Genomic DNA, 24858 nt, shown 5'->3' with positions numbered 1-24858 from the left:
TTATCACTTTCTCACTTTCCTAGTTTCAATAAAACTTTCTCACTTTAACTGTTATTATAGTAATTCCTAAAGAAGAGCCTAGATAATGCAATCATTTGTTTTACAATGTTCCTGGAGAACCTATTGTGTAGCCTCCTTCGCAGACTTCCTATGAACAGCGGTGTTTATATTGGGGGGGGGGGGGGGGCAAGGTTCTCTAAAGGGAGTTGTGTAGCCAAGGGAGTGTAGACGAGGGACGACGCTGTTCATTTCTGGAAGGACGCTGTTCATCGCTGTTCATTACGTCGTCCCTCGTCTACACAACTCCCTTGGCTACACAACTCCCTTTAGAGAACCTTGCCCCCCCCCCCCCCCCCCAATATAAACACCGCTGTTCATAGGAAGTCTGCGAAGGAGGCTACTATTGTGAACGACACGCCTTTTTTTTATTTGATTGTTCGTATTCAATAGTTATTGCGTCTTAGAACAGCTGACGCCTCAAAGGCAGGGTTCATCAAGGTCTCAATTGTTCTCTTGGTCATGATTATCCATTGTTTGCGCAGTTGACATTGAATTAAATTCACGCTCTTGATTATGAGTGGCGGTGTTACAAAAATACCCCTCAATCTCGCACCCCCATAATTTCTGCAGCCTTGGTTTCGCCCATGACGCGTCATATGTAAACGTCCAGTTCCGTTGAGGGAGGGTTTTTGTTGATCGACTTGAGGACAGTCTATTTTGTCCACGTTTGTGCAGATATACTTTCACTCTTAGCGTGCTACGGTGCGTCAAGGCAAACACGGAAGTTCCTACTGCATCTTCTACCAGTTCTGGGCTTTTCCTGAGGAAAATAATCGAGTTCTGAGCTAGAACAGAGGACGAGAAAGCGTTCGAGTCTGACGAGTGGGGTGGGCAAATCCTCAGCAGAAAAACTCACTGAAACGTTACAACATCCCAGTTGACTATCAGAAGAAGGCCGCAGATCGATCGTCCATTGATAGTTATGCGTGTAATGGCAAGTTTTGCCTGCAGTGACAGCGATATAGGTGAGTACAACGTGATTTTTCTAGTGTTCAGAACGTTGTCCAGTTTTAGAATGTACGAACGATCGATCAATCATGGCCGCGCCGCCATGTGTGATGGTGGTGCAGGCGTCAGCTGGTGATGACAAAAATAAGTAAGAAAAGAAATAATTTGTATGGATCTGTACCCTTTGTGTGGTACTGAGACGAGACTCCTTCGGTTCTGTTCCGCTTAGAAGAAAAGGGGGGTCATGTAGATGTGAAAATGAAGGACTGTAGACTATATATATACATGTAGAGTATAAATATTTTGGGGAGGGGGGCGGAAAAAGAGTCTCATGCGTCAGACTCAGAGCTACAACTTACAAGCTGCAACGTACACAAATATTTTTATGTTGTACGTGTATCAGAGCACGTAAGAGGAAGCCTTGAATTTTATTTTAAGTAACAATGCTATTTCTACTTGATATCGTTTTGCAGCATGGAGGGACTCTGCAAACTATACATTCAATGATAAGTTGTAGTACTTGTCTGCAACTACTATGTACCGTGACTTTAAATGCCCTTTTAAAATCATGTGCATAAATGTACAGTACATAGAGAATACAACATGGTGTATTCGGCATCACCCTTGCCCTCGGTCCCAGCTATAATACAGATTGGATTGGCCTCGCGAATATTCATTATACAGATTATACAGTGCATAATCATTGTGATTGCGTACAGTGACAAGTCATTATAATGTCTGCTTGTTTGCTTCTCAAAGGTTTGCTTCTCAAAGGAGCGGCCCAAGTTCTGAACAAGCTGCCTTGTTGAGTTGTTCACTGTGATGTTATTGGCAGAATTTACTTTGTTTACCTGATGGCATATTTAATCAAATATTATAACTGTAAGTATGATTTGTAAGGTCAGATGTTCACTAGCATCATTAGGGTGTATATTTGGTACAGACACCTTTGTTTATTGAATGATATACTTCTCATGATTGAATGTTGTCAGGAACTGTTGCATCTCGTTATTAAGTATTTGGTCTTGTACTAGTATTGGTTTCTTAGTTAGGCCACACCAATTTAATTTCTTGGTTCTCAGATTTTTTCAGAAAAAGTATGGAGCGACAGCGCGTAAAAGAAAATTTGGAAAAATTGCTGGGGTGAAGATAGGGGCTTACTGTTGCATTACATAACAAAGAATAATAGGAATCATTCACTAGTTTTCAGCTCGAAAAAAAATTCTATGGCAGGCAATCAACTCTTCCCGGTACTACCATTATATAACCATTATATGGTAGAATAGAAATTAAGATAAACCTGTTTGTTGAAAATTATTAAAAGTAGTTTTTGTATAACTACAATGTATGTATATATGTCATTCATGATTGAAGATGAAATCATTGGTAGACGAAAACTGCATAGGGAGCTTGTAAAGCCAGAAAGATCATTTTACTATACTGGGAAATTGTGGAAATTTGGCTTTACAAGAAAACAATTGTATGCAATGAGTAAAACTTTCCTGAATGGGAAGTGTCATGATTTTTTTCAATTTGAGAAAAATAGAAGCGGGGGGGGGGGTGTTGGGATTCTGAAGACCAACAAATTAAATTGGTGTGGCCTTAGCCTGTATTTACACAAGCTCTCGGCCGGAGGTTACTGACCCCCAACCTAGGGGGATGGCGGCCACTAGAGTGTGATTCGTCAGGCTAGGTGTGGCCTTAGGATTACTCCTGTCCCCTTATGGTTGACCCAAATTCTTTGCATGCTTGGAAGATCTTCCTGATCTATGGATGGCTATAATATGATTTGGAAAGCCTTCAGCTCTTGTGTCCAGTTGGTTCGGACACAAACTGGATATTTATATGGACAACATCTGAATTCTGATAGTAATAGAGAATCCAAATTTGATGGGGGGGGGGGGGGGGGTAACAAATTAAGAGTTGGTATGAGGGGCCAGGGGAAATATACCAACAAGTGTTTCATGCATGTTGCACAAATGGTTTAGTAACTGATCTTTGGCAGAATACTGGAAAAGTGTGTCCTGGCCGAATCCTATCGTATATAATTACAGGCACAATTTTAAGGGCTCCCTTGGAAATCAGTTACTCAGTTAACTGAAGGGACCACGCTAAAGATTTATATTTATAAATACTTAAAAATAGAGCAAAAAATCTTCTCTGCCATCACTTGGTATGAGTTGTAAATGTAATGCATAGATTTGATTTAGACTAGCGTAGGTTCACTTATCACTATTGTGTGTTGATTCAATTGTGGAAGGCCCAGGACTCGTTATCAGTCAGTGACACAACATCCGTGGCTACATGTAAGTTGTATATCCATTGGCCAGAGAAAGTGAAACTTAACCTATGTCATCCCTAATTGGTGATACCACCATTTCAATATGATTGACCCACCTCTACTGGGAACAATAGCATCTATCACATTTTAAAAGCTGCACCTGCAGTACATGTGCATATGTGCAAATAAAGTACTACCAGAAATCGATTGTTTAAATGACTTTGAGGCCCAAATGCACAGTGTAGTAAATATTTCAATATATTGTACGATCCAAGTCCAGGCAGTAGCATGAGACATACACCTGACTCTGGATTGTCTGGTCCTGAAAACTCTTGGTTGGTTAGGTCACTCAGATGTAGATAACTTTTATCATCAGTCTAACATATGAAGTTTACTTCTCAGGCTCAAGTTCTCAGGCAGTAGTAGTATTGTCTATTAGTAGTATTGTCTTTCAGGGAAATTGGAAATTTGCAGTTCTGTCTCATAAGGTTGATGTTATGTTACATAACGTTTTCAATAAACAAGTACAAAAATGTTGTTTATGATATGATTGATTCTCAGTGCTTACATTATTGTTACATTCAATAGCAACATTAGTGGCTGATGGAAAAATACACAAATGTTAATGGTTTACTAATTGCTAGCTTGTATTGGTTTACTTATAATGTAACACAGCGTTCGAAATACCCGTCTGCAATCTGCAAATTGCATAAAGATTTTCAAGATTGTAGAAGAAAAATTAAACAATCTGCAATTTTGCAGAAGAAAAAAATCAGAGTCGGGAATCAATGGCTCTCAATTCAGGAGATTATATAGACTTACTAGTACCAAGCAAACTAGCGGCGCTGTAAATAAACTGAAGCCCACAGCGCCGCGCAAGATGGCGGCGTTTCGGTGCGTTCCGACTGCCTGGTGCTACTTGAGGTCAGTTTTTTCGAGGGGTTTCGACACTTTCCGTGATAACTTCGGGGACGAATCATGGGAGAAAATGACAAATTCGTGCATTTCCGTCAACCCTCGCTAATCTCCGCGGTCACGATCTTGGGGTCGGCAAAAGTCAGGAAAACAATTCCCGGATGTTTCTATCGTAAACAAGTGACGTTATGTCGCAAGCATGGGGCATGGGCGCGATGACAGAAGGAACGAAACGGTGGCCACTACATTAGCCCTTGGTCCTTGAAGTCCAGATGGTAGCGATGAAGTTGAGAACTACTCAGATAGATATTGAGCACCGCCTTGTGTGGAAAAGGCGGAACATTTTCTCCTGTGCCGACACGGTGGGGAGGGGGGCACCCACTTGAAAAACTGACATTGCCGGGACATCTCTGGAGTCTCTCCGAAGTCGGAGTCCGATGTTTGAAACCGATATCAATGTTTCAGATTTATACAAAAAAACTACACGGAGGCCAAGGTTTGCATAAGAGCATTTTATTTTGAATTTTATTTCTTTTTCTCAGTTTTCGTCATGTTTTCTGTGGGCCGTGGCTGTGGCACAGGTCGTGCAATCTTATTTATTAATCATAATAGGCATCAACACGTATTTCTCGCAAGGATATAATTCCCTTGTCCAGGCTGTTGAATTTGTTTTTAATTTTGATACACATACTGAAATGATCAAACGAATATTTGATTTGATTGATATTGAATAAATGTACTTTTGCTGTTGCAATTTTCGCTATTAATTTGAATATTTTTCACACACATGCATGTTATTCCTCTTAAAAACTTTGCTAGTGATAATCAAAGATAGAGTGAGAGAATAAAGAATTACAGCAATGTTGCAAAGCTCTAGATATAATGTAAGTAAGTAGGCATTATTAAGTTGAGAAAGTTCTACATGTAGTATGGAGGCATGTGTATTTGCAGAAAATATTTTCAAATTGCAGAAAAAAATTTTGACATTCTGCAATATTGCAGAACACTGAAAAAAAGTATTTCTACCACTGTAACACATTTGAACGTGGTGTAAGCAATTACATTTTCAATCAAGTCCAAGTCATTGCTCTATTTATAGTACCATACCCCAGTGGATGAGTGTACATCCTATATACATGTATCTTGTCTATGTCAATATCCACTCTGAGCCAGTTCAGACTGGCTGGAATGGCCTTCATGCATATTTAGATGAGTATAACTGGGGTGAACCAGCTACGTCACATGACGTCAAGCCAGTGACGTTATTAATTTATAATTGCTTGAATACCATTGAGACTGACATACATGTACATGTAGTTCACAATACTAGTAGTTTAAACATTGGAGTCCTAAATGTGTGAGTAAAAGAAATTTGAACTGAAAACATCTCTGGTTTACACACAATACTGTACTTCACTCCAGTATCCTAGAAGGTAAACAACTCTGTTTTTCTAACCTTTGCCCCCAAGAGGCTGGATTGGGGCGTGCTTTGGTTCTCCCTCCTGATTGGTTATGGCATTTGATCTGTGTTTGTCATTGGAGCCAGGCGTTGGGGCCTGTGGGGTGTGCATTCTGGGAAGGAGTACATGTAGCTAGCTACGTGCCAGGGCTGTTTACGTGTATATACCATCACACATTAACCCAGGCCTGGTGAGTGTTGAACGTTGTTGTACTAGGTAAATCATTCACATTTGCTGTCTTGTGTTAGCTTTCCTATTTGGAACTAAAACTGTTGGCTTGTTTAGCTTTAGGCTTACTGTGGATTCAGTTGTGCTTCTGTTTTTCTGGGCACGCGGGTCAATGTGGTTCACCTAAGACGTCCAACCAGTCTTTCTTTCCCAAAACAAGTGTTTTCATATGAAATTCTATCAAAAAACAACTGTGATGCCTTTTCTGTAAGCTTTTTGTGATGTACAATCTAGAAATGTAGAAGTCTAGTGTTTTTTGTAAATCAGGTAGCCCCCCAAATCTCTAAATGTTTTGAAATAAGGGTGGGTCATGATCATCTATCGAGCATGTGGCCTACATGTCGGACTGCATTGCAGTGCAAAGTATTGATCTTGGCAGCCTTTGTAACACTGTGACACACACACAAACTGTAAATCAAGACCTTTTGGCCGTTTGTGGACAACAGGAACACCATAAACGTTGTGAACTAGTAATGAAACTCCACCTGTTTCACACAGTTACATAAAACCTGTTGTCATGTTATCCAGTTAAAAAATCTTTCACAAGCACTTAATAAGCTTTGCTCGGTAAAAGTGGGAACCTGCTCAAATTCATGTTTGTAACAGATGAAATGAACATAATTGTTGTTGTCACCTCGGTGGAAGAAAAGAAAGCATAGCCAATGTGAAAACTACCTTTTTCTGTACTATGGTCTTGATCAAAGGTGCATGTACAAATGTAGAGGTACACATGTACAAACAGTGCTGTTATTGAGCTGTGAGTATAAAGCAGAAATGTGACATAAAACAGTACCAGATGAGACATGCCTCTGTGCACGTACATGTAGCAGTCAGGCCACACTACAGTACAGACACATGGCACACCATGAGATGCCTCAGGTCATTTTTACTACATTACTCTGAGTTGGAAACGGTTTCTTTTCTGTAAATTCTGCATTATTGTTTTGGTCTACTAAAATTCATTCTGAGACAGGAATAACACTTAGCACTACATTTGAACAGGTCAGAGAAAGTTTGGGCATCTAAAATGAAGCATACTTATTAGTTTTTACTCCTCAATTTACAATTTAACCCCAAATCCACAAATCAAAGCCTCTTACCAGCCAACTTTCTACCCTTGTGCTAATTTCACCTATAATTCAGCTAATTCATTGATCAAGAACTAACAGGAGTCTTTTGTTTTATCCCTTCTGCCAAGGATTCCAGGGAAGATCGTACAAATTACTGAACTTAACTGAGTATGGAGTTATACTATGAATTCGTCAGAAACTGTGTTTCAAGTAATGCGGACATGGATATGCCTTGTAGCTGCGAGGAGTGCTATAGAAACTACAAGAATGTTTGTACCTGCATTGACTGTTTGATGAAGTCAAGAAGAGACTTGTGTCAGCAGTCGCCTTGTGAGAATCATGATTTCATTGGAGACATTGAGTATTTCCCTCCACATGAGGATTATTACAAACAAGGTGAGCAATGAACACATGCACTCACCAGGTACATGTAAATACATTTAGCGGTACTTCATCTGTGTGATACTATAGCTACATGCAGCTCTTCATAATCATAGCACTGTGCATTTTATAGAGCTTACATACATGTATCTACAGTACATGGGTTGTAGTACTTGTCAAGTGTCTCTTGAGGTCTCTTGACTTGGCAGCAGTCAGACCATACAAACTGTGCCAAGAAACTTCAAGCATAGTCTCCCCCATCTTTACTCCTACTTATCATGTTACTATAGGATTTACAGGCTTATTAGAATACCTTTAGAAAGAAGTTGCAAGTAGATTGTCTCAGGATCTTTTAGTCTAAACCAGATCTGGAATCATGCATTTAAAAATAACCATTCATACCATTTTATGCTACATGTATGCCAAACAAGAACCAGTCAAACAAATACATGGGAAAACTACTGGTAATAAAAACCAGAACTTTTCTTGGAGTTGTAATGAGAGGCTAGGCCCAATCCTAGGTGAATAAAATAGTCATTTGATATTGTTTCTTAATTTGTTTGTATTATGATACTTGCTTATCATTGAGAATGGCTAATAAAGGAGTGTGTTACTGTATGTGTGTGGTACAACATACATGTAACTGTAAGTAGGCGCAGTTTGCCACATGTAGAATGTACAAGCCATAATTATCATTCTGTCAGTGTCAGCCATAATTTTTTACCTGTTACAGTACTTAAAGAAGAATGGTCTTCTATTTTGTTCCTTTTTTAATATACATTGTACATGTTGGGAAAGTGTTTTGTGCATGTCAAATTAAGTGGACCAACTACCTAATGCTAGGTTCACAGGCTATAGATGACATGTTTGCGGATAATTTAACAGGAGCATACTTGCAATTGCTTATAGTTATACGTGTACTATTCATTGAACTATATTGAGATGTGGTGGTCATCTTTGTGGTTATGAGACAGATTCTTCAGTTACAAATGTACAAATTTAGTGTCGTCTGGGGTTTCCATTATGGCAATAGATAATTTAGAACTGACTGGCCAACAAGATTTGGTGACAGCTGGAAATGAACTGATTGTTAACACTAACAGACCATTGAAGACATTGTACCATACTAGCTAAGTACTACCAATATTTAACTAGTGTGAAACAACATGTTCACTGAAAGTTTTTATGTGTCAAAACTCTGTAGGTATGATGATGTCAGCAAGAGTTCAGGCCCCAGGTCACAGATGGCCTTCCATGACGTAGATTTGAAGCAAATAAAGATTTCTGTGGTTCGTCTGACACATAGCCATGAGACTATTAAAAGCACAATGCGCTTGAAACTGGTACACGTAGTACCAGCAGCTGCAGTATGCTGGGGAATGAAATTAGGAACATGACTACAATATATAGTGAGTCATTGTGCACGTGTTTGAGTTGAAAAAGAATATTGCATTTTCATTTTATTTATGTACATTTTGTCACTAATTCTTGTTTACACAAATGTAGATTTGCCAGTAATTTGAAGTTATTTATTTGTGTTCAATGTTAGATTAGAAACAAACCTTTGAAGGTGTAGATGTTTCGTGTATCTGCATAGCCGCTATAACCGTCCTTTGGCGTGACACACCAGCTATGCAGGCACGCAGCGCGGCAGGTTTGCCTTTATACCTGTCATTGTAGTAGTAGAACCTGTGATGTTTCTTTAATACAATTGCCATGTATCCCCACCCTCACAGCGGACGCAGAAATACTCTACCAGCTGAAACCAGGCGGAAACCCCAACGACCAAAAAGCCGGAGCGGAGACATGGTGCAGTGCGTTCGCTCCCGATAACTCGTACTTCGCCTGGTCGTGTGGTCACAGGCTGGTGAGACTGGTCCCATGGAAACACAAGATAAACAATAATGAGATGTAAGTACGGTACAAAACATGTAATATGTAATCATAACTTTTGTATGAACAAGTAGTGTTTCTGTAGTTTACACTGTTCAATTATCAGTAACTCTGTTTTCTGACCAGAAGTCCGTAGTTTGTCTAATCTCTGTAAACCAACTGAACGATTCGTGCCAAAAAGTGTAGGCTAGGGAATTTGATTGGTATTTTAATCCTTTGTATGCATGTGATGTACTATTTGTAGTGTCTGTCCCTTGACCAGCTTCATGTAACCTAAAACTAGTCCCTTGCAACCAATAACACACCTTGCCTGCTAGAAAGGTTAATTTGCTTCTCATAGAACATGCAAACCAATACATTCTTCATACTCATAAAAAAAGTCATATTCATATGTGTGGCACTATGCCTACAATGAGATATTCCTTTTGAGTTTTGTGAAAATTTTGTTGGATTCAGATCCAAAGACACTAATTTTTCATGGCCTTTAGACTGTATTTACCTTTGTCAAAGTAGGATTACTATCAGTTAACGTCCCTGTGGGGTAAGAGTTGGACAAATGCCATCTTACACAAACTGATTATTCCACTGCAGTCCTGCAGGGCAAAATTGGCCTTCAGTATTTGTTAGGGCTGTGTGGACAAGTACAATGCTTGACTATAGTAGCTTGACTGCACAGTGGTAATCGTAATTGGGTGTTGACAGACTCACTATAACTTCAAATACATGTAAGTAATGTCTGATGTCTTTATATAGAACATCATGCTGCCCCTATGGTTGATTTGCTATGGGACATGTACACATATGCTTGAATTTGCATGGTTTGGATCACCTGGGGCTAGAATAGGTTACTCTCATCTCCCAAATAAACGTACCGGTACGTTTATTTTTTTCAGCCTCAAAATCCACCCAGTACGTTCTTATTTTGGACAGTACGTTTATTATTTTTTTTAAAAATCAGAGTTTTGCTAACCAGGGATCCCATTGAAATTGAAAGTTTGGGTTTTCCTGCCCATATTTCCCCGGCATTTTTGCTCATAATTTGCTATTTTTCGGCCAAGCGGCGTTGATTTCCCTGCCGGTATGACCCGACCTTTGTGAAATTCCGGCGTAACTCGTAACGTATCGGTAGATCTCTATGACACTACAAAGTCAACGTTGTTATTGGGAGAAAATAAGACGCCACACTGACGTTTTGAAATGCAATTCTTTTTGTATAAACAACTTTGACAGTCTCTGTTTACATCGTAAACTAAAGCACGCTGATCAGAAAAAAATATACATGCCAGCGGCGCAAAGTGTTTCAAGTACGTTTAACGCATGTAAATTTCTCTACTCACGTGAGATACAGTCCTTCCCAAAATGAAAATATAAAAACAACGCCACAAAAAAAAACAGTGTCTTAGCATCAAAAAACTGTGTAATTACTTTCAATATATATCAAAACATTTCAATCCTACCACAAACATGGAAATTTAGCGCTTGGAGAATCGCCACAGTATTAGTAAAGTGAGTAACGCATTGGACGTCAGTGACTCTGGCCGTGGGAACGTTTTGTCATGGAAGAGCTCACTTCGAAGAAGGGGAAACAACTCTTTTTTATGTACAAATAAAACTCCTTTGCCTTGGTCAGAAAGACGTTTTGCATTTGTACAAAGAGAATTTTAATATCAAAGTCTATATATAAAATTGAATTGCAATCTAGTCACCGTTATTATCACTTAAAAATGCATTAGAAAAGATCACCCCTCTACAGAAAGAATACCAGAGCTTTCTAGGAATATGGGTGAAACTTTCTGTTAGCCCCGCCCCTTTCTGTCTGTGGCGCCGCTGTGTCTAGCTCAACTTTTCATGTGTAACATGAGAACCTTGTGCTTTGTGGCAACATTGGAAAAGGCCTGAGGTTTCTCACAAATTTGTTGACAATTTAGTTTCTCCAAATTTATGTTTTTTGCTACATACAAGGGTGATTTGTGGATTTTAAATCATTTGGATTGCAACAACAAAAACCAGAACATTATATAATATTGTCCTTGCTATAATATGATAATGTCCTTGACACAACACAATAATTTGTGGCATGTAATGTTTACAAATCGTAATGTTTACAAATCCAATTTCTATATGCAATGCATATAAGATAAAAGGCAAGTAGGGAAAGATAAAAAGTTACATCATATACATGTCATAGTTCTTCCTTTTCTCTTTGGCTTTTACAAATAAGAAATAACTTACCTGTGATGACCATATATTCAGGATATTGAAATCTTCTGTTCATGTTCTAAATGTTGATACATATGTTTAAAAACAAAGAGTAGACTTTGAAAGTGTTTGGTGACTACTTGTCATGTTTTGATTATATGTAAGTATATACAACAATTTTCCTTGATCAATTGCTTTTTCACTTGTTGAATTTGAAAGCACCGTTGGCCTCCGGTTAGGCTTCATAGCAGAGAACCTATGCCCAATTTTTCAACATTACTACTATATTTTTTTGAAGTGGCAAGCAAGAAGATGAACAAGTTGTGTGCAGTAATTCTGTTCAATATTTATACACTTTACTGGTATGGTCCTCAGACAGGCATAAATGAATAAAGAGAGCCTACAGCTACCTTATCATCTTCTTTCCCTCAGATACAGTTTATCTGTAAATTTGGTTAATTTGTCCGGGGGGTATGTTTATTCCGGGGGGTACGTTTATTAGATTTTGAAAATTTGTCCGGGGGGTATGTTTATTCCGGGGGGTATGTTTATTTGGGAGATGAGAGTAAATGTATGGGCAAAACTTGCATGTTTTTCACTTTTTGTACAAGAACTTGTTACACTTTACCAGTATCAGACATCAGACATTAGGCAAACTCAAGTCTACATGTACTTGTTTCTCATACAAGAACTCAGTAGTATATATATCATTTTATATGGTACACTTTACCAGTATCAGACATACATGTAAGGCATAAGACATTAGGCAAACTCAAGTCTACTTGTTTCTTTCTTTCTTTGATATCTGCAGTGAAGAAGATGAGGGTAAACAACAAGGAGAACAGACATTGCCAACGCCGAAGGAAAAGGTGATAGACTGTGGAGAACATGTGTGGGCCGTAGCATTCGGCTCGTCCGTGTCTTCCAAATGTCACCGCACCGTCAACATCAGCTTCCACCGCTTCAACTTCGGCAAAGACCTCATTCTGGCTACGGGGCTGCAGAGTGGACGAATCAAAACATGGGACGTTTCAACAGGTGAGAAAACATGCAATGTTTTACTTTTCATTACATGCTCTTCATTTGTTTCCTTTTTCAACCTAGCCGGCGCCCCTGTTTAGGTTTGTCTGCGTACCAAAATTGTTGTTTTTTAATCACATAACGTAGATCAACTTTTGGTCTACATCCAGTTCAAGTTCACTAAACCCTTTGTAGATACAATTGTCCTATGGACATAAAGGTATGACATCTCTCTGGTGCTAACTAAGCCTACGGTTTACAAAGAAAAGGTCTATCTCCCAGAAGGTCCCAAGTCATGAATTATAGATAAGCTGTCAACAGGGATACTTAACCCTACAGTATGTGGGCAAAATGTTTTAGGTCTGTGTTACAGATGAGTGTCAGTGATAGGAAAGTACATTTTAGTATCAAGAACAGTATGGTGAAAAGCCTCAACATATTAAAATTGAATGTACATGTACGTGTATGTTCATACAGGTGAGTTGTTGAGTCCATCCACCCACAAATACATGATGTAGATGCCAGTAGAAAGTATGTGTATATACATAAGGATTCAGTCAGTCAGTGGTGCCAGTTTATCTTCAGTTTATTTCAGGTCTCTTTTATAAAGGCCATCTTCAAAGTGTACTTCCAACAAAGAACAGGTCTTACACAATTGAAATATACAATGGAACATAAGAACAGATTGAGACCCATCCAATGATGTTGCAGCAAAAGAAACACCCTTTTCAGAGCCCCTGGTTTTACATTGTTAGTCCTTTGAAAGCCCTTAGGCGATTTACTCTTGGTAAAACATGGTTTGAGCTGGCAGCATTTTTTTGTAACTGAAATTTAAGATGGTTGCATATGGAGATTCCCTAGAAACTGATATTGATAAAGATTGTTTTGCCTTGCACCTTGCCCCCTTCTTGTCAGTCATCAAGTAACTAGGGAATAACTTCAGCAAGGTCACTTACCTCCAAATAGGTCACTTGTAGTGTACTGGGCTACATGTGGGTGAAAGCATCACAACAACACCAGTCCTAGACATTTCATTATAGGCCCTGCCAGACAGGTGAGGGAAGGTTCTAAAAAAAACTACTATTGTATCGAGACAATGAAACAAAAGCATGGTTTTCTTCATGAAGTTTGATTTTAAGTTGAAAGTCTTCATATCTACATTTGAAAAAGCTTGGGATGACACCTATAATCTATGATCTCATCCAGATGTCATTCTGAGGTAGCACAGAACTACATGTCGTGTCTTAGAAAAGAGCAAGGTCATTTGGCAAGGCAAATGGCAGAAGCTTTCCGCCACTGGACAGATATAAATCATGATGAATGCTTTTCTATTTTGATATCATCCACTAAGGTCATACTAGTATTATGGGGCTGACGTACAAAAATGTACGTGTTGGCCCTTTGTTTACCTATCAGTTTACAGTATTGCATATGTACAATGTCATATAATATCATGACATGCTTTAGAATTTTAAAGAAAACACATATCACAAAAATATCACAATTATTGAAACAGAGACTTTCCATTCTTTTAATGTTTACAGGTAAAGAACCTATACATATATCAAAAGTATTTATGTTATTATTTCTCCTTGTCCCTAACATCTGGGATCAAATATTCTTGTGATGATGGTCTCAAAATAACCCAATGATCACAGGGCTCGAAATACTGGGTGCATGTGCACCTGTGTGCACCCAAAATTGGAGCTGTGCACCTAATTTTTGACTGTGGGTGCACCTTTGCACCTAGATATTTGATATTTGGTTTATGTGCTGTTGAAAATTCTATCATTCATGTACATTGTACCTGTGCATGTAACTTGTACTTAAGAAAGTTGCTGTCATGCACTGACATGAAGATACATTGTATATGCTGATGATGCAAGTAGAATATTGTAACATTTTAACAAATGTAAAATCAGTCATCTTGCAGATTTGAACCATGGGTCTGCTTCGGTTGTAGTCCTTATGCATTGGGCCACACCAATTTATTTCCATGGTTGTCAGACATTTTAAAGGTGAAAATTTAGCTAGAGGACATCATAAATCTTAGATCTATTCAATCCCTAAAACTGAGTGTACCAAGAAATAAAGTGATAAATCTCAGGCTTTATTTTCTTGTTTTTCCAGTCAAGCATATTTTTAGAATATCCGAGAACCGTTTGATTGAATATTGGTGTGGCCTAATTGTATGTACATCAGGGCTGTCTCCAGCATTGAATTTTTGTTCGGTTCCACATGGCTCTCATTGTTTGGGAGTCCATGACATTGTTAAATCTGCCTTTCTTAGCTTACAAAAATACACTGATTTTTAATCAGTTTCATGTCAGGAAGTTCAGATTTTTGGGACGGATTGGGTGAAATTTTTTCTCCGTCCCAACAACCAATTTTCAGTCTTGGGCCGAACGGAGGGACGGGTCCTGGAGACAGCCATAAATTACATTTAAGAAATTGATATTTTCAGTTGCTGATGCCTGTTCTTGCCCCCTCCTGTGTTGCAGGTGGCATCCTGTTGTACCTTATAGATCACAAAGAGGTGATCAGAGACCTGCAGTTCGCTCCTGATGGCAGCATGTTCCTGGCATCCGCATCCCGAGACAAAACCCTCAAGGTACAGGCGGGCGCTACACAGGGTGTCAGCCCTTACCTCTGCATGTGACTGTTCCATCTTCCAGGACCACCCAGCTCGAAATTTAACTCTTTTGTTTTGTTTCAGTTGAACAATTCAGTGCAGGAATTATCTGTGGTTTCGGCAGGTAGCCTGGCAACTTTTCTGATGTACAAGTCTCTCAACTTTTCAACCCAAACCAGATGACATTTGGATAGTGCAAGACCTCTGTCAAGACTGTACAGTACAAAAAGTTGCTGCTATTGTGATTGCCCTATCTTTTAAATGGTTGATAACCCTTTCAAGTGAAACACAAGAGGCAAGTACTTGAAGTAGTACAGTCTCCTGGCTCCTGGGATTTGAAAAGGAAGTCCTCAAAATGTTTAATTATTACATCATCTCTATCTTGGGCATGACTTTGTGGCCTACCCCAAAAGGAAATCTATTCAGAACTGAAAATGTTATTTTGTCTCCATGCGGAATTTCTAAGATTTAGATGCAAAGAATTCCTTTTGCTGAACGGTTGTGGTTGAACTTGAAGGACATGTACATCAGTAAAGTTACATGCTGACAAACAATGAGACACAACAGGATATGCTTCTAATTAGTAGATTGATAATATTGAAGCATGTAACAACTACAATTACAAGTACTGCTAGGAAATGAAGTACATTATTAATATCACAAGATGATGATCACTGACAGGAAATGCTGACTGGTGGTTGTTGTTGCTATGGAGAGATATTAGGAGCCAACATATGCCAGCCTGTAATTTGCAGCAATTTTGTTGAGATTTGCAGAAAGGGATAGTCTTGCAGTTTGGCCAGTTAAAAGGATACAGATTTTATACTAGTAGTTAGAAGCAAATATGGCAGAAAACAGGAATAAAGTGGTCATGGTGTGTTACAGCCCTTGCCTGTTGATTGTATAGAGCAGCATTTACTCTATTTGGTTAAATTTTTGGCGATTATAAACCCAAATGTACCAAAGGCCAAACTGCATAGGATGCATGTAATGATGTAGGCAGAGTTACTGATTTTGCAATGCAGTACAGTTAAACCTAGCCTTTTGGGTACCTCTGCATTGCAGGTCACTGGTAATTGTGGCCACTTTTTGTGAGCCCATGAATTTTTCCCATTGACCTAAGTATGTTTGTATCCTTTTAAAACCTTATTCATGAATATGTGTATGATTTCTGCTTGGTATGCTGCAACCTGTTCATGTCGTTTCCCTTCATGTTTTCAGACAAGCAAGTTTTACAAAATGTACTATAATCATTCTTATGTGGTTAGTATGACAGTCATCATATTCATAACAAATGTATGTTTTCAGGTTTGGGATTTGAACGACGACGGCAACATGAAGAAGACCCTAAAGGGTCACAACGGCTGGGTGTACAGCTGCTCGTGGTCTCCTGATGCGAAGATTCTCGCTTCAGTTGGGCAGAATAAAACAGTAGGTTTTATGCACAGTTGTACTTGATTGAATATATGTGTTAATAATATCCTCTGTAAACCCTATAGATCTAAGTGAAAAAGCTCGAGTGAAGAAATAATTTTTTTGGTTTTCCCCTCTGATCTTTTAGCGTCCTGAATTACATCATAATGCAATTTTGTATGTGTTAACTTATCAGTATGGTTCTGGATTCTATGATTGTCCAATGGCCGAGTAGCTACATGTAGGCTAGTAAATACGAGATCGAGAGGTCACATGATCATTTTGTAGCATTCCTGGCTAGACGTTGTGGCCTTAGGAAAGGCACAAATTCTAACAACCCACTACCTCAAATGCTAACTTACCTAACCTGGAACAAATATATTTTATAGGTGCATTGCCTCAAGCATTAACTGACATGTAATCGTGTTTTAAGGTCATCCTTTGGGACATGTCGGACTATTCCATGATGAGGAAACTGACGGGGCATCAGAATGACGTGGTGGCCTGTGACTTTTCTCCTGATGGTGCCCTTCTGGCGACGGGCTCCTATGACACGAGGGTTATCTTGTGGGACCCCTACACAGGCCAGAAGATCAGAACATTTGGGTGAGTAGGCCATCACAGGTTGCATGTATGTCATTCTTGTGTATAAACGTTTTCACAGATTAAACTGTGCATGCACAACTAGATGCACTGTGGGTGATATGTCAAAAGTTGAAGACCCCTGAGACATAAAAAAAACATGTCTGGACATATATTTAGCATGGTCTAGACAAGAACTGTTAAAAGTTTGGGGCCTTCACCTTTGACATATTACCCCCAGTGCTGCACATGCGCAATGGAAATCAAGAATAGGCTTCTCGATAAGATTCAAATGATAAAATATGATACTTTTGTGTAAGATTTGAGTTTTTCAATGTATGATTTTTCATAGAATTCCACTTGCAGATATGACAGTCCTCTAGTGTAATTTCTAGACATTCTGTTTTGTGCAATTTTGCTTGATGATAGTTTTGTTGTAAATAAATTTTTTTGGTTCACCATTTTCCTATCTCATAAATTTGATTGTTGCCAGTTCCCATGTATAACCAGTATGTTAACATCCTCCAATGTTTATGTCCATGTATGTTCTGTAATGTTCATTACCATTGGAGTTAACCATTAATCATTACAAACACATATGAATATTTGATGATAATGTCAACAGGCATATGTACCCCCCTCCCTCATTTCTCATGATGGGCGGAGCCAATGACTACTGGCTGCGAGCACTGAGCTTTTCCCATGACGGGTGCCATGTGGGCACTCTATGTGACGACAAGTAAGCCCATCTTATAGTAATTCAAGATTGCATGTGTGTCAAAGTGTGCAGTTCCTTTCTGGTCCTCACAAACATAGTCATTTTTAGTAGCTATCTATGCTGAACAAAAGATATGTGATGCCCCCCATTTGTTGAAAGTATGACATTTCCGGCACCCTATTTTTAGCTATTTTATTGATTGCAGTCCCCACAACACTAGGCCATAACAATCAAAGATAAAAACACCTTAAAAGCCCAGATGCCTTCTTTTCTTCCAAACCCATCTTCTTTTGATTGATGCATTTGTACATTGCAATAAGGTCGGAAGAAAAAAAGGCTTAGAATAGTATACAATGGCCCAGAGGACCACAAAAGGAACTGCAGACTTGTAGTGTAAGGAATCTTAAGGTGTCTGAGAAAGTCACGGTTGGTGGTGTTTTTCCAGGCACCTCTTCCCTCCCCCTTCATGCATTTTCTCTGGTGGCTCTAACGACTTCTGGGTGCGACACATCTCCTTCTCGCATGACGGCTGCCATATTGCCACTCTGTGCGACGACAAGTAAGAGCACAGAGCTGCACTACGCTTCACTTCGGTCACTTCAATTCTGTGTACAAATTTCTCTCGCCGACATGTTCAGTTTATTTATTTGAAGAAACATCAGTGTTTCCTCTGCCATTAGTATTATTTGGTGGCACACTCTGCAGAATGATTGGACCACCAAATTTGTTTTCATACTAAATTATAGCTCCTTGTCTGACTTGAAAAAAGGCAAAAAGTCCCAAACTCTAGAAACAAGGTTTGGGGTTACCCATCCACTACATGTAGATCTCAGTGCCACAAAAGAAAGAGATACAGGGAAAACACTGAATTTTGATTTCTGAATTGTACTTATCCTGTTGCAAAGCTTAGAGCATGTCAACTGTGTCTTTTCCTTTCTCAAAGAGCCAGCATTTTTCTGTTTCTGATATTGACTGCAATTGAATGGCTATGATTTGTTAGTATTTGTAGAATTTCATTGCATCAATCAACAGTTGTTTTATGTTTATGCCTTTGTGCAAGTTGTTTTACTCATAGCTTACAAGTTTGCCTAACTATTTTGTGATTGTTCAACTGGTTGACTAAAAACCTTTGTCCTTTCTTGTTATTTGAACTTTACAGTTGAAAAAAAATTGTAGAAAAACGTAACGATTCTAATATTTACTGCAAAAAAAAAACTGTGTACACGCATACGTATCCCAATTAACTCCGGACATATGTATGTTTCATTTGTTTGTCTTGTTTCCTTTTGTGACTACAGGTATGTGAGATTCTGGTCCATCTATAATGAGGAGGTTCCTGTGAAGAAGGCCCAGTTAGTGAATGCCTTATGTTGTAACTACTCGCCTGATGGCTGCTGCTTGGCTACAGGGTAAGGATATCCCAATGCTTTCTTTGCTCTTGAATTTTCCAGGAAAAGGAGGATGCTAACATTTCAAAATGATTTTTTTTTTATTCACAAAAGTGATCTAAATAATGACTTGAATCTGAGTGGTTGTAGCTTAGATAAACATTTTTTTTAAAAAGGGCTATATTTAGTTCATGTCCTTTACCAATTTATAAGTAGAGAACCTATCTGTCTTTGTGCAATTTGATCTGTTATGTTATGTTATGTTATGTTATGTTATGTTATGGAAACATTAGCTCCTATACTCAAACAATAGGAGCTAATTGACCCATCAGCATTCACCTTGTCTTCACCTCATTTGAATATCTGTTCATGGTTTTTGATTACAAACCTGGTGAAGTCCTTATCCTTCTCAGTGTCATTGACCAAATGTAGAGGATGCTACCTGAAACATCTCAGCATTTCTAGATTCTATCCAGTTGCATAACTGTTACATGTATCCTGTGTAAAGTTATGGATAATTGGCTAACCATCATGCTTTTTTTACCATGATCAGTCAGATCACTCATTTTCGACCTCTATTTTCCAGCACCCGGGACGGCAATGTGGTGTTCTACATGGCTCCCATGAGAGTACAGAAGCTGCAGCACCTGTGTCGCCTGTCCGTTCGCCGTGTCCTCCCCTCCACCAAGGTCGATGCCTTGCCTATCCCACAGAAGCTCATGGGCTACCTCAAGTACGAGAACTAGACCCCGACTCTGGCTAACAACAACAAACACCGCCTCTCCAGTAGACCCATCTTCCATTCAAACATCGATGACGTCATCAACGCTTACCAATTCCATGTACATTTTACACCTTGAAATTTCCAGGTGAAAAATGTATTTCAACATTTATGTGCCATCACTCCAAGGTGCTATTGTGAACAAAATCACCACTTGTTCCGGGCAAATTGGACAAAAAAGTCAGCTTTTTGGTTCTTTTATTACAACTAATAAGAATATTAAAAGATTCTCTCTCTGACAAGTTTCAAGTCATTACAATTGGCAATTTAACCCTTTTCCAGCTGAGTAATGTTGAGACTAATACAAATTTGGTGCATGAATGTGCCCTCAGTAGGAAGAAGGTAACATATACAAGTATGCTCAAATATTTATTGAGATGGGCCTATGGGTTAAGGCAAATGTTGAGGTATCAATAAGGTATTGTACATAAAATGATAAGTCACTCGGAGAAGTGCCAGTTAGATGCGTTTAAGTCACCAACAATTCATTCTCCTACACAGAGCCGCATCCTATACGATGCCTTCAACCAATTTTTAGCCAATCAGAGAATTGCCTAAATGTTTTCTTTAGGTAAAGCCGATCTTCTGATTGGCTGGCAGCTGGTTAGAGGCCAAACCCACAAAAGTGGAAACCTCAGCAGCTTGGTTTAGCAGAGCCTCCCCGAGGTTTCAATTATTGTACAGGCAGTGAGCGAGGCTCTTTGTAAGAGAATACAATAGTTGTGATGATTGTACATTGCGTTTTTTGTAAGATATCATGGACTTGTGCAGGACATAATATTGATAACCTCTGAATTCTGGCTGTCTATACAGGTTAAAATGTACAAGGTTTTATTTAATTTCCTCGAGATATACACTTCTTAATGGTGATACAAAATCTGTTAAGAGAACAGTTACGTTGGTAACTGTTCTTTTTATAGATGTTAAAACCGGTGCAAGGAAGTATGTACATATTTTAGGTTCGTATATTGATATTAGTTCTAGCTAATCTGTGAGAATTGGCGCTCATATGGCTTACCAAGTTAGAAATGTTGGACTGATGATATGGCAGTCTCTATGGAAAAAATCATAACAAAAAAAGGGGCAGTCTGCTCATGTGTTGCAAAACTGGTGAAACAATCATTTACATGTAAGCCATTGCTGCTGTCCTTGCCATGTAAAGGAAATGTCTTGCATTTATGGTCAGGGACATCTCAATGTATAAAAACATTGTGATGTCTCATAATAGCACGGACATAATAGCTGTTATGAACTACCAACCAGCCTCTGTACTGAAAGGTAATCCATGGCAATTATGAACAGCACAACTTCAAAGGATTCAGGTATCATTAAAACAGCATGTCAATGAATTGCAGTTAGCTGAATTGAAGTATAAATACTGCAAATAGCTGCAAGAAATGACTGCACAATCAGGACAGCATTGACTTGTTTTTAAGTGAAATTATTATGTAGTTATTGTATTTATGTTTTTTCAACTACTAATAGATATTTAGTTTTCCCTCTGTTCTGTACTAAATTTCATATTTTCACAAAAATTATGAGTTATATAGAGTAGACAAAAAAAGTATTGAAAATTGCTCTATTTATCAAAACAAAACAGAAATGAAATTTGCATGGCCTGACTTTACAATGCGCACCTAAACGGCGAGTAAGTGCATGATGTTCACTTTGTCTCTTAGATAACTTTAAGAAAACAGCACATCCATTAGGACAACAAATAATGAAAGGATATAAGAGCTTGTTGCCTTACACAAAGTTTGTATTATGTATCAATTCTTGTATTATAACATCCAAAGCTGCCTATTTAGGTACTAGTATGCAAGTTTACATTGTAAACCAATAGGAAAACTGTAGTGGACATGCAAAGTCAATGGCATTTCTTAGGTCTATTACTTTCCATATCAATCTTAACATAGCTAAACCTGGGTACCATCTTCTGCCTTTCCATTCTCCCATGCACTGAGGTGCTTACGAAGCCTGCAAAAGATACAACAGAGACTAGATACTATGTACCAGACTTAGAGAGCTTCTGCATGAAGACCAATTACAATGGCAAATGTCAACAATTGCCTTTCCCCTGTCAGCATTAAAGCAGCAAAGAACGAGATGAGAAACAACAATGTGTATATATATCAACTGTTAGTAGTGTCTCTTGCTACCTGTGCTTAATACATGAATACATGTACTATGCAGCTAGGGGGAATGGATGCATGTTTTTCTACAATCCTATATTTCTATAAAAGATACATATATAAACTAATGTTCCAGCCTTCTGGGTGTTGCTGTGCCTAGGCCTGTTTCACCGAAGTTCCAGTATTTAAGCCCATGTTACCCAAGATATACTAGTAACCTGTGTAGCACAAAACTCACATCAGTCTCTACTAAGCTTGTATTTCCAATGCAGGGATATTATTCATGGTGGGACTGTGTAATGAAACTCATGTTTTGATTAAGATAATTGTACCTTTTGGCATGACCATGTATTTAGGTGAATGGGTAAATATGTCGTAAGCATGGCAATAACATTAAAGTAAACAGTTATAAGTAGACTCCTTTAGAAAGGACAACCTTCATATACATAGGCAGCCGACAGCCTCCTTGCGACAAACTTGCAGTGTGAAAAAGGACTCCACACTACCTAACTGAAATTGGTTGCTTAAGATTATGGGTTGCTACAATGTGTCACTACTTATCCAAACAGGAAGCCTCAGGGCAAATGACATTCCTGGAGAATTGATTCTTCTGTTGTTTGTATTGCTGGTATTGTGCAAAGCGACATTCTCATGAATTTTGTGGTTTGACTCATCGGTTTTATAAATCTATGTCAACATGGTGTCATCACATTACACAATGCTCCTTTTTTCACCCCAAGACCAAAATTATAACATCAACTCTCCTAATTTTACCAAATCCCTTAAGTCTGCCGCATTTTGTTTAAAAAAGGGTGAATTTAAAGAGATTACTAATGCAACATCAGTAATCCCCTAAGTATGCAGACTTCAGATATCCAGGTGTTCAAGACATTCTTGAGAAGTCCTAGATAACACTGTTTTTCTACTGTGGCACTCTTTAGGATACCAGGCTAGGTTATGAGAGTTGATGTTTCCTCTACAAAATAGGTGCAGAGTACAAAAGTAATGTTTACATTTACATTACATTCTTAATCCTTATATTTGTTAATACTTGGTGTAACATCGTTCATTGTTGGTTATTATTCATTGTGATATTTTCTTGTATAATGTAAATAATACTTAGTACATGATATTGTACTTCAATGTTACTTTGTGTTAAGGAGGGTAAGACTGTACATAGGTGACACCATGAATTATTTTCTGGAAACTAATTTGCATATTGTACTGGGGAAAGTCAGGATTGCATGTAGATGCTCTTTTGCAACAAAAGATTTTGTTAGCGATATTTTTAAAGACAGTTGCACTAGTTGATGAGAGAATGGATAGATTCTACTCTGTGTCACATGGATTCAGTTTTATTCTCTTCCCTTTGGGTCTTGTCGAGTGACATATTATTGGCAATTGTCATGTCAGATTTGTTAAGAATCCTCTTGCAATGTAGCCAAGCTAAGTCAGTTTGTGCTATGTGAAAGGGATTGTACTGTTTTAGCACTGATTTTGTCAGTTGTGGGCCCAGAAAGAATCCTTGTGGTAACACCAGGTTTGTTTCTGCCAGGGTCGGTAGGAAAACACAACATGCTCTTAGATAAATGAATGTCTAGTTTAGGCTTATCATTGAACTGTCTCGAATCATTATGTACGTTTGTTTTCATGTGTCATGATCATGCATTGTTACTGAAGAGCTGACTATAGCCATGTCTGACAACTCTCACTTTCCAGTTTTATCCTTTCACTTGTGGCTAGGGACATCAGCCGTAACACTTGTACCAAGGATATATTTTGCTTTGGTTATGTATTTACTTTGTTTATAGGTTATATATATGTATATTCTGTACGGCATTGCTTTAGTGTATCTTGTCCAAAATTATTTGTGCTGCAAGTTATGCTACAATAAAGCCGCATAAAAAGTACCATTGGCATTGTCATGTTTTTGTCAAATTATTTCATTGTATCATCAGCTACATATTTCTTACTGTTCAGTTAGTAAGACTAAGAGTTAACATTTCTTACTGTTCAGGTGGTAAGACTTAACAAGAGTTAACCATTTCAATCACTTTATCACAACAGTGAATTCGGACAGATTCAACCAAATCAGCATTCTCAAGTCATCGTAATATATATTCAGATATGTAGATAGCTTACATGAACATCACAATAATAACTTAAGTTATCAACATCCTTGTATATAGATTATGTAGATAGTTTACATCCCAGCAATGAGTAAAAAACGATCAACATTTTCAAGTAATATTATGTAGATAGCTTACATCACAACAATAAATCAAACATTTTCAAGTCAGTATATGCAGATATGTAGATAGGTTACATCACAATAACAACAAGAGTCTTAGGACCCAAAATCTCCATGAAACGTTGTTTTTCTATTAAACCAGTTCCCCCCATTCTATATCGCTCAATGGTATGACCCACACTGCAAGGGGAGAAGTCTGACCTACTTTTCTATAAATAGCTACTGACAGATGGCGTGCCACATGACAACACTGCAGATATAGATTTTCCTCATTACTTATGCAAATTAAGTCCAATTTGCATAATTTGCAGTTCATTGTATACATCTCTGCTTAGGCTACCTGCATAGTAAATAACATGAAAATCTGTCGCTCCTTTCTTCAGTTATTCTCCTTTGAAGATTTTGACAAATACGCCATTAGAGTTCCAGTGACACATACCAGGGGGCCCAAAATCGACCTTGACCTTTCTCCTCCCGACACCTACCCACATACCAAATATCATTAC

The 24858-nt window shown here is 38.4% G+C and overlaps 1 protein-coding gene across 5 annotated transcripts; it reads left to right on the top strand.

Annotated features, from left to right (window-relative positions):
* The first annotated feature begins 648 nt into the window (after positions 1–648).
* Positions 649–24011, top strand: LOC136441526 (WD repeat and SOCS box-containing protein 1-like). Of its 5 annotated transcripts, none has more exons than XM_066437871.1 (10): positions 649–1025; positions 7091–7358; positions 9080–9254; positions 12247–12473; positions 14957–15066; positions 16396–16518; positions 16934–17106; positions 17708–17821; positions 19099–19209; positions 19775–24011. In XM_066437871.1, exons 2-10 carry the CDS (start codon positions 7133–7135, stop codon positions 19932–19934), a joined length of 1419 nt encoding a protein of 472 aa, XP_066293968.1. In that variant the 5' UTR covers positions 649–1025; positions 7091–7132; the 3' UTR covers positions 19935–24011. The 5 variants fall into 5 exon arrangements, with proteins under 5 accessions (XP_066293968.1, XP_066293992.1, XP_066293976.1 ...); XM_066437879.1 differs by lacking the exon at positions 649–1025 and adding an exon at positions 5620–5637; XM_066437888.1 differs by lacking the exons at positions 649–1025; positions 17708–17821 and adding exons at positions 5721–5854; positions 18246–18359.
* The last annotated feature ends 847 nt before the right edge of the window (positions 24012–24858 follow it).

This window comes from Branchiostoma lanceolatum, chromosome 1, assembly GCF_035083965.1.
Source record: "Branchiostoma lanceolatum isolate klBraLanc5 chromosome 1, klBraLanc5.hap2, whole genome shotgun sequence".
Lineage (NCBI taxonomy): Eukaryota > Metazoa > Chordata > Leptocardii > Amphioxiformes > Branchiostomatidae > Branchiostoma > Branchiostoma lanceolatum.
This window is presented reverse-complemented; position numbering and strand designations above follow the sequence as displayed.

Excerpts from the sequence above, each read along its gene's own strand:
- LOC136441526 (XM_066437871.1), top strand. The coding sequence starts at position 7,133 with ATGGAGTTATACTATGAATTCGTCAGAAACTGTGTTTCAAGTAATGCG. Across the intron at positions 9,255-12,246 it reads AAGATAAACAATAATGAGAT|TGAAGAAGATGAGGGTAAAC; the intron begins GTAAGTACGGTA and ends TGATATCTGCAG. Across the intron at positions 15,067-16,395 it reads CCCGAGACAAAACCCTCAAG|GTTTGGGATTTGAACGACGA; the intron begins GTACAGGCGGGC and ends GTATGTTTTCAG.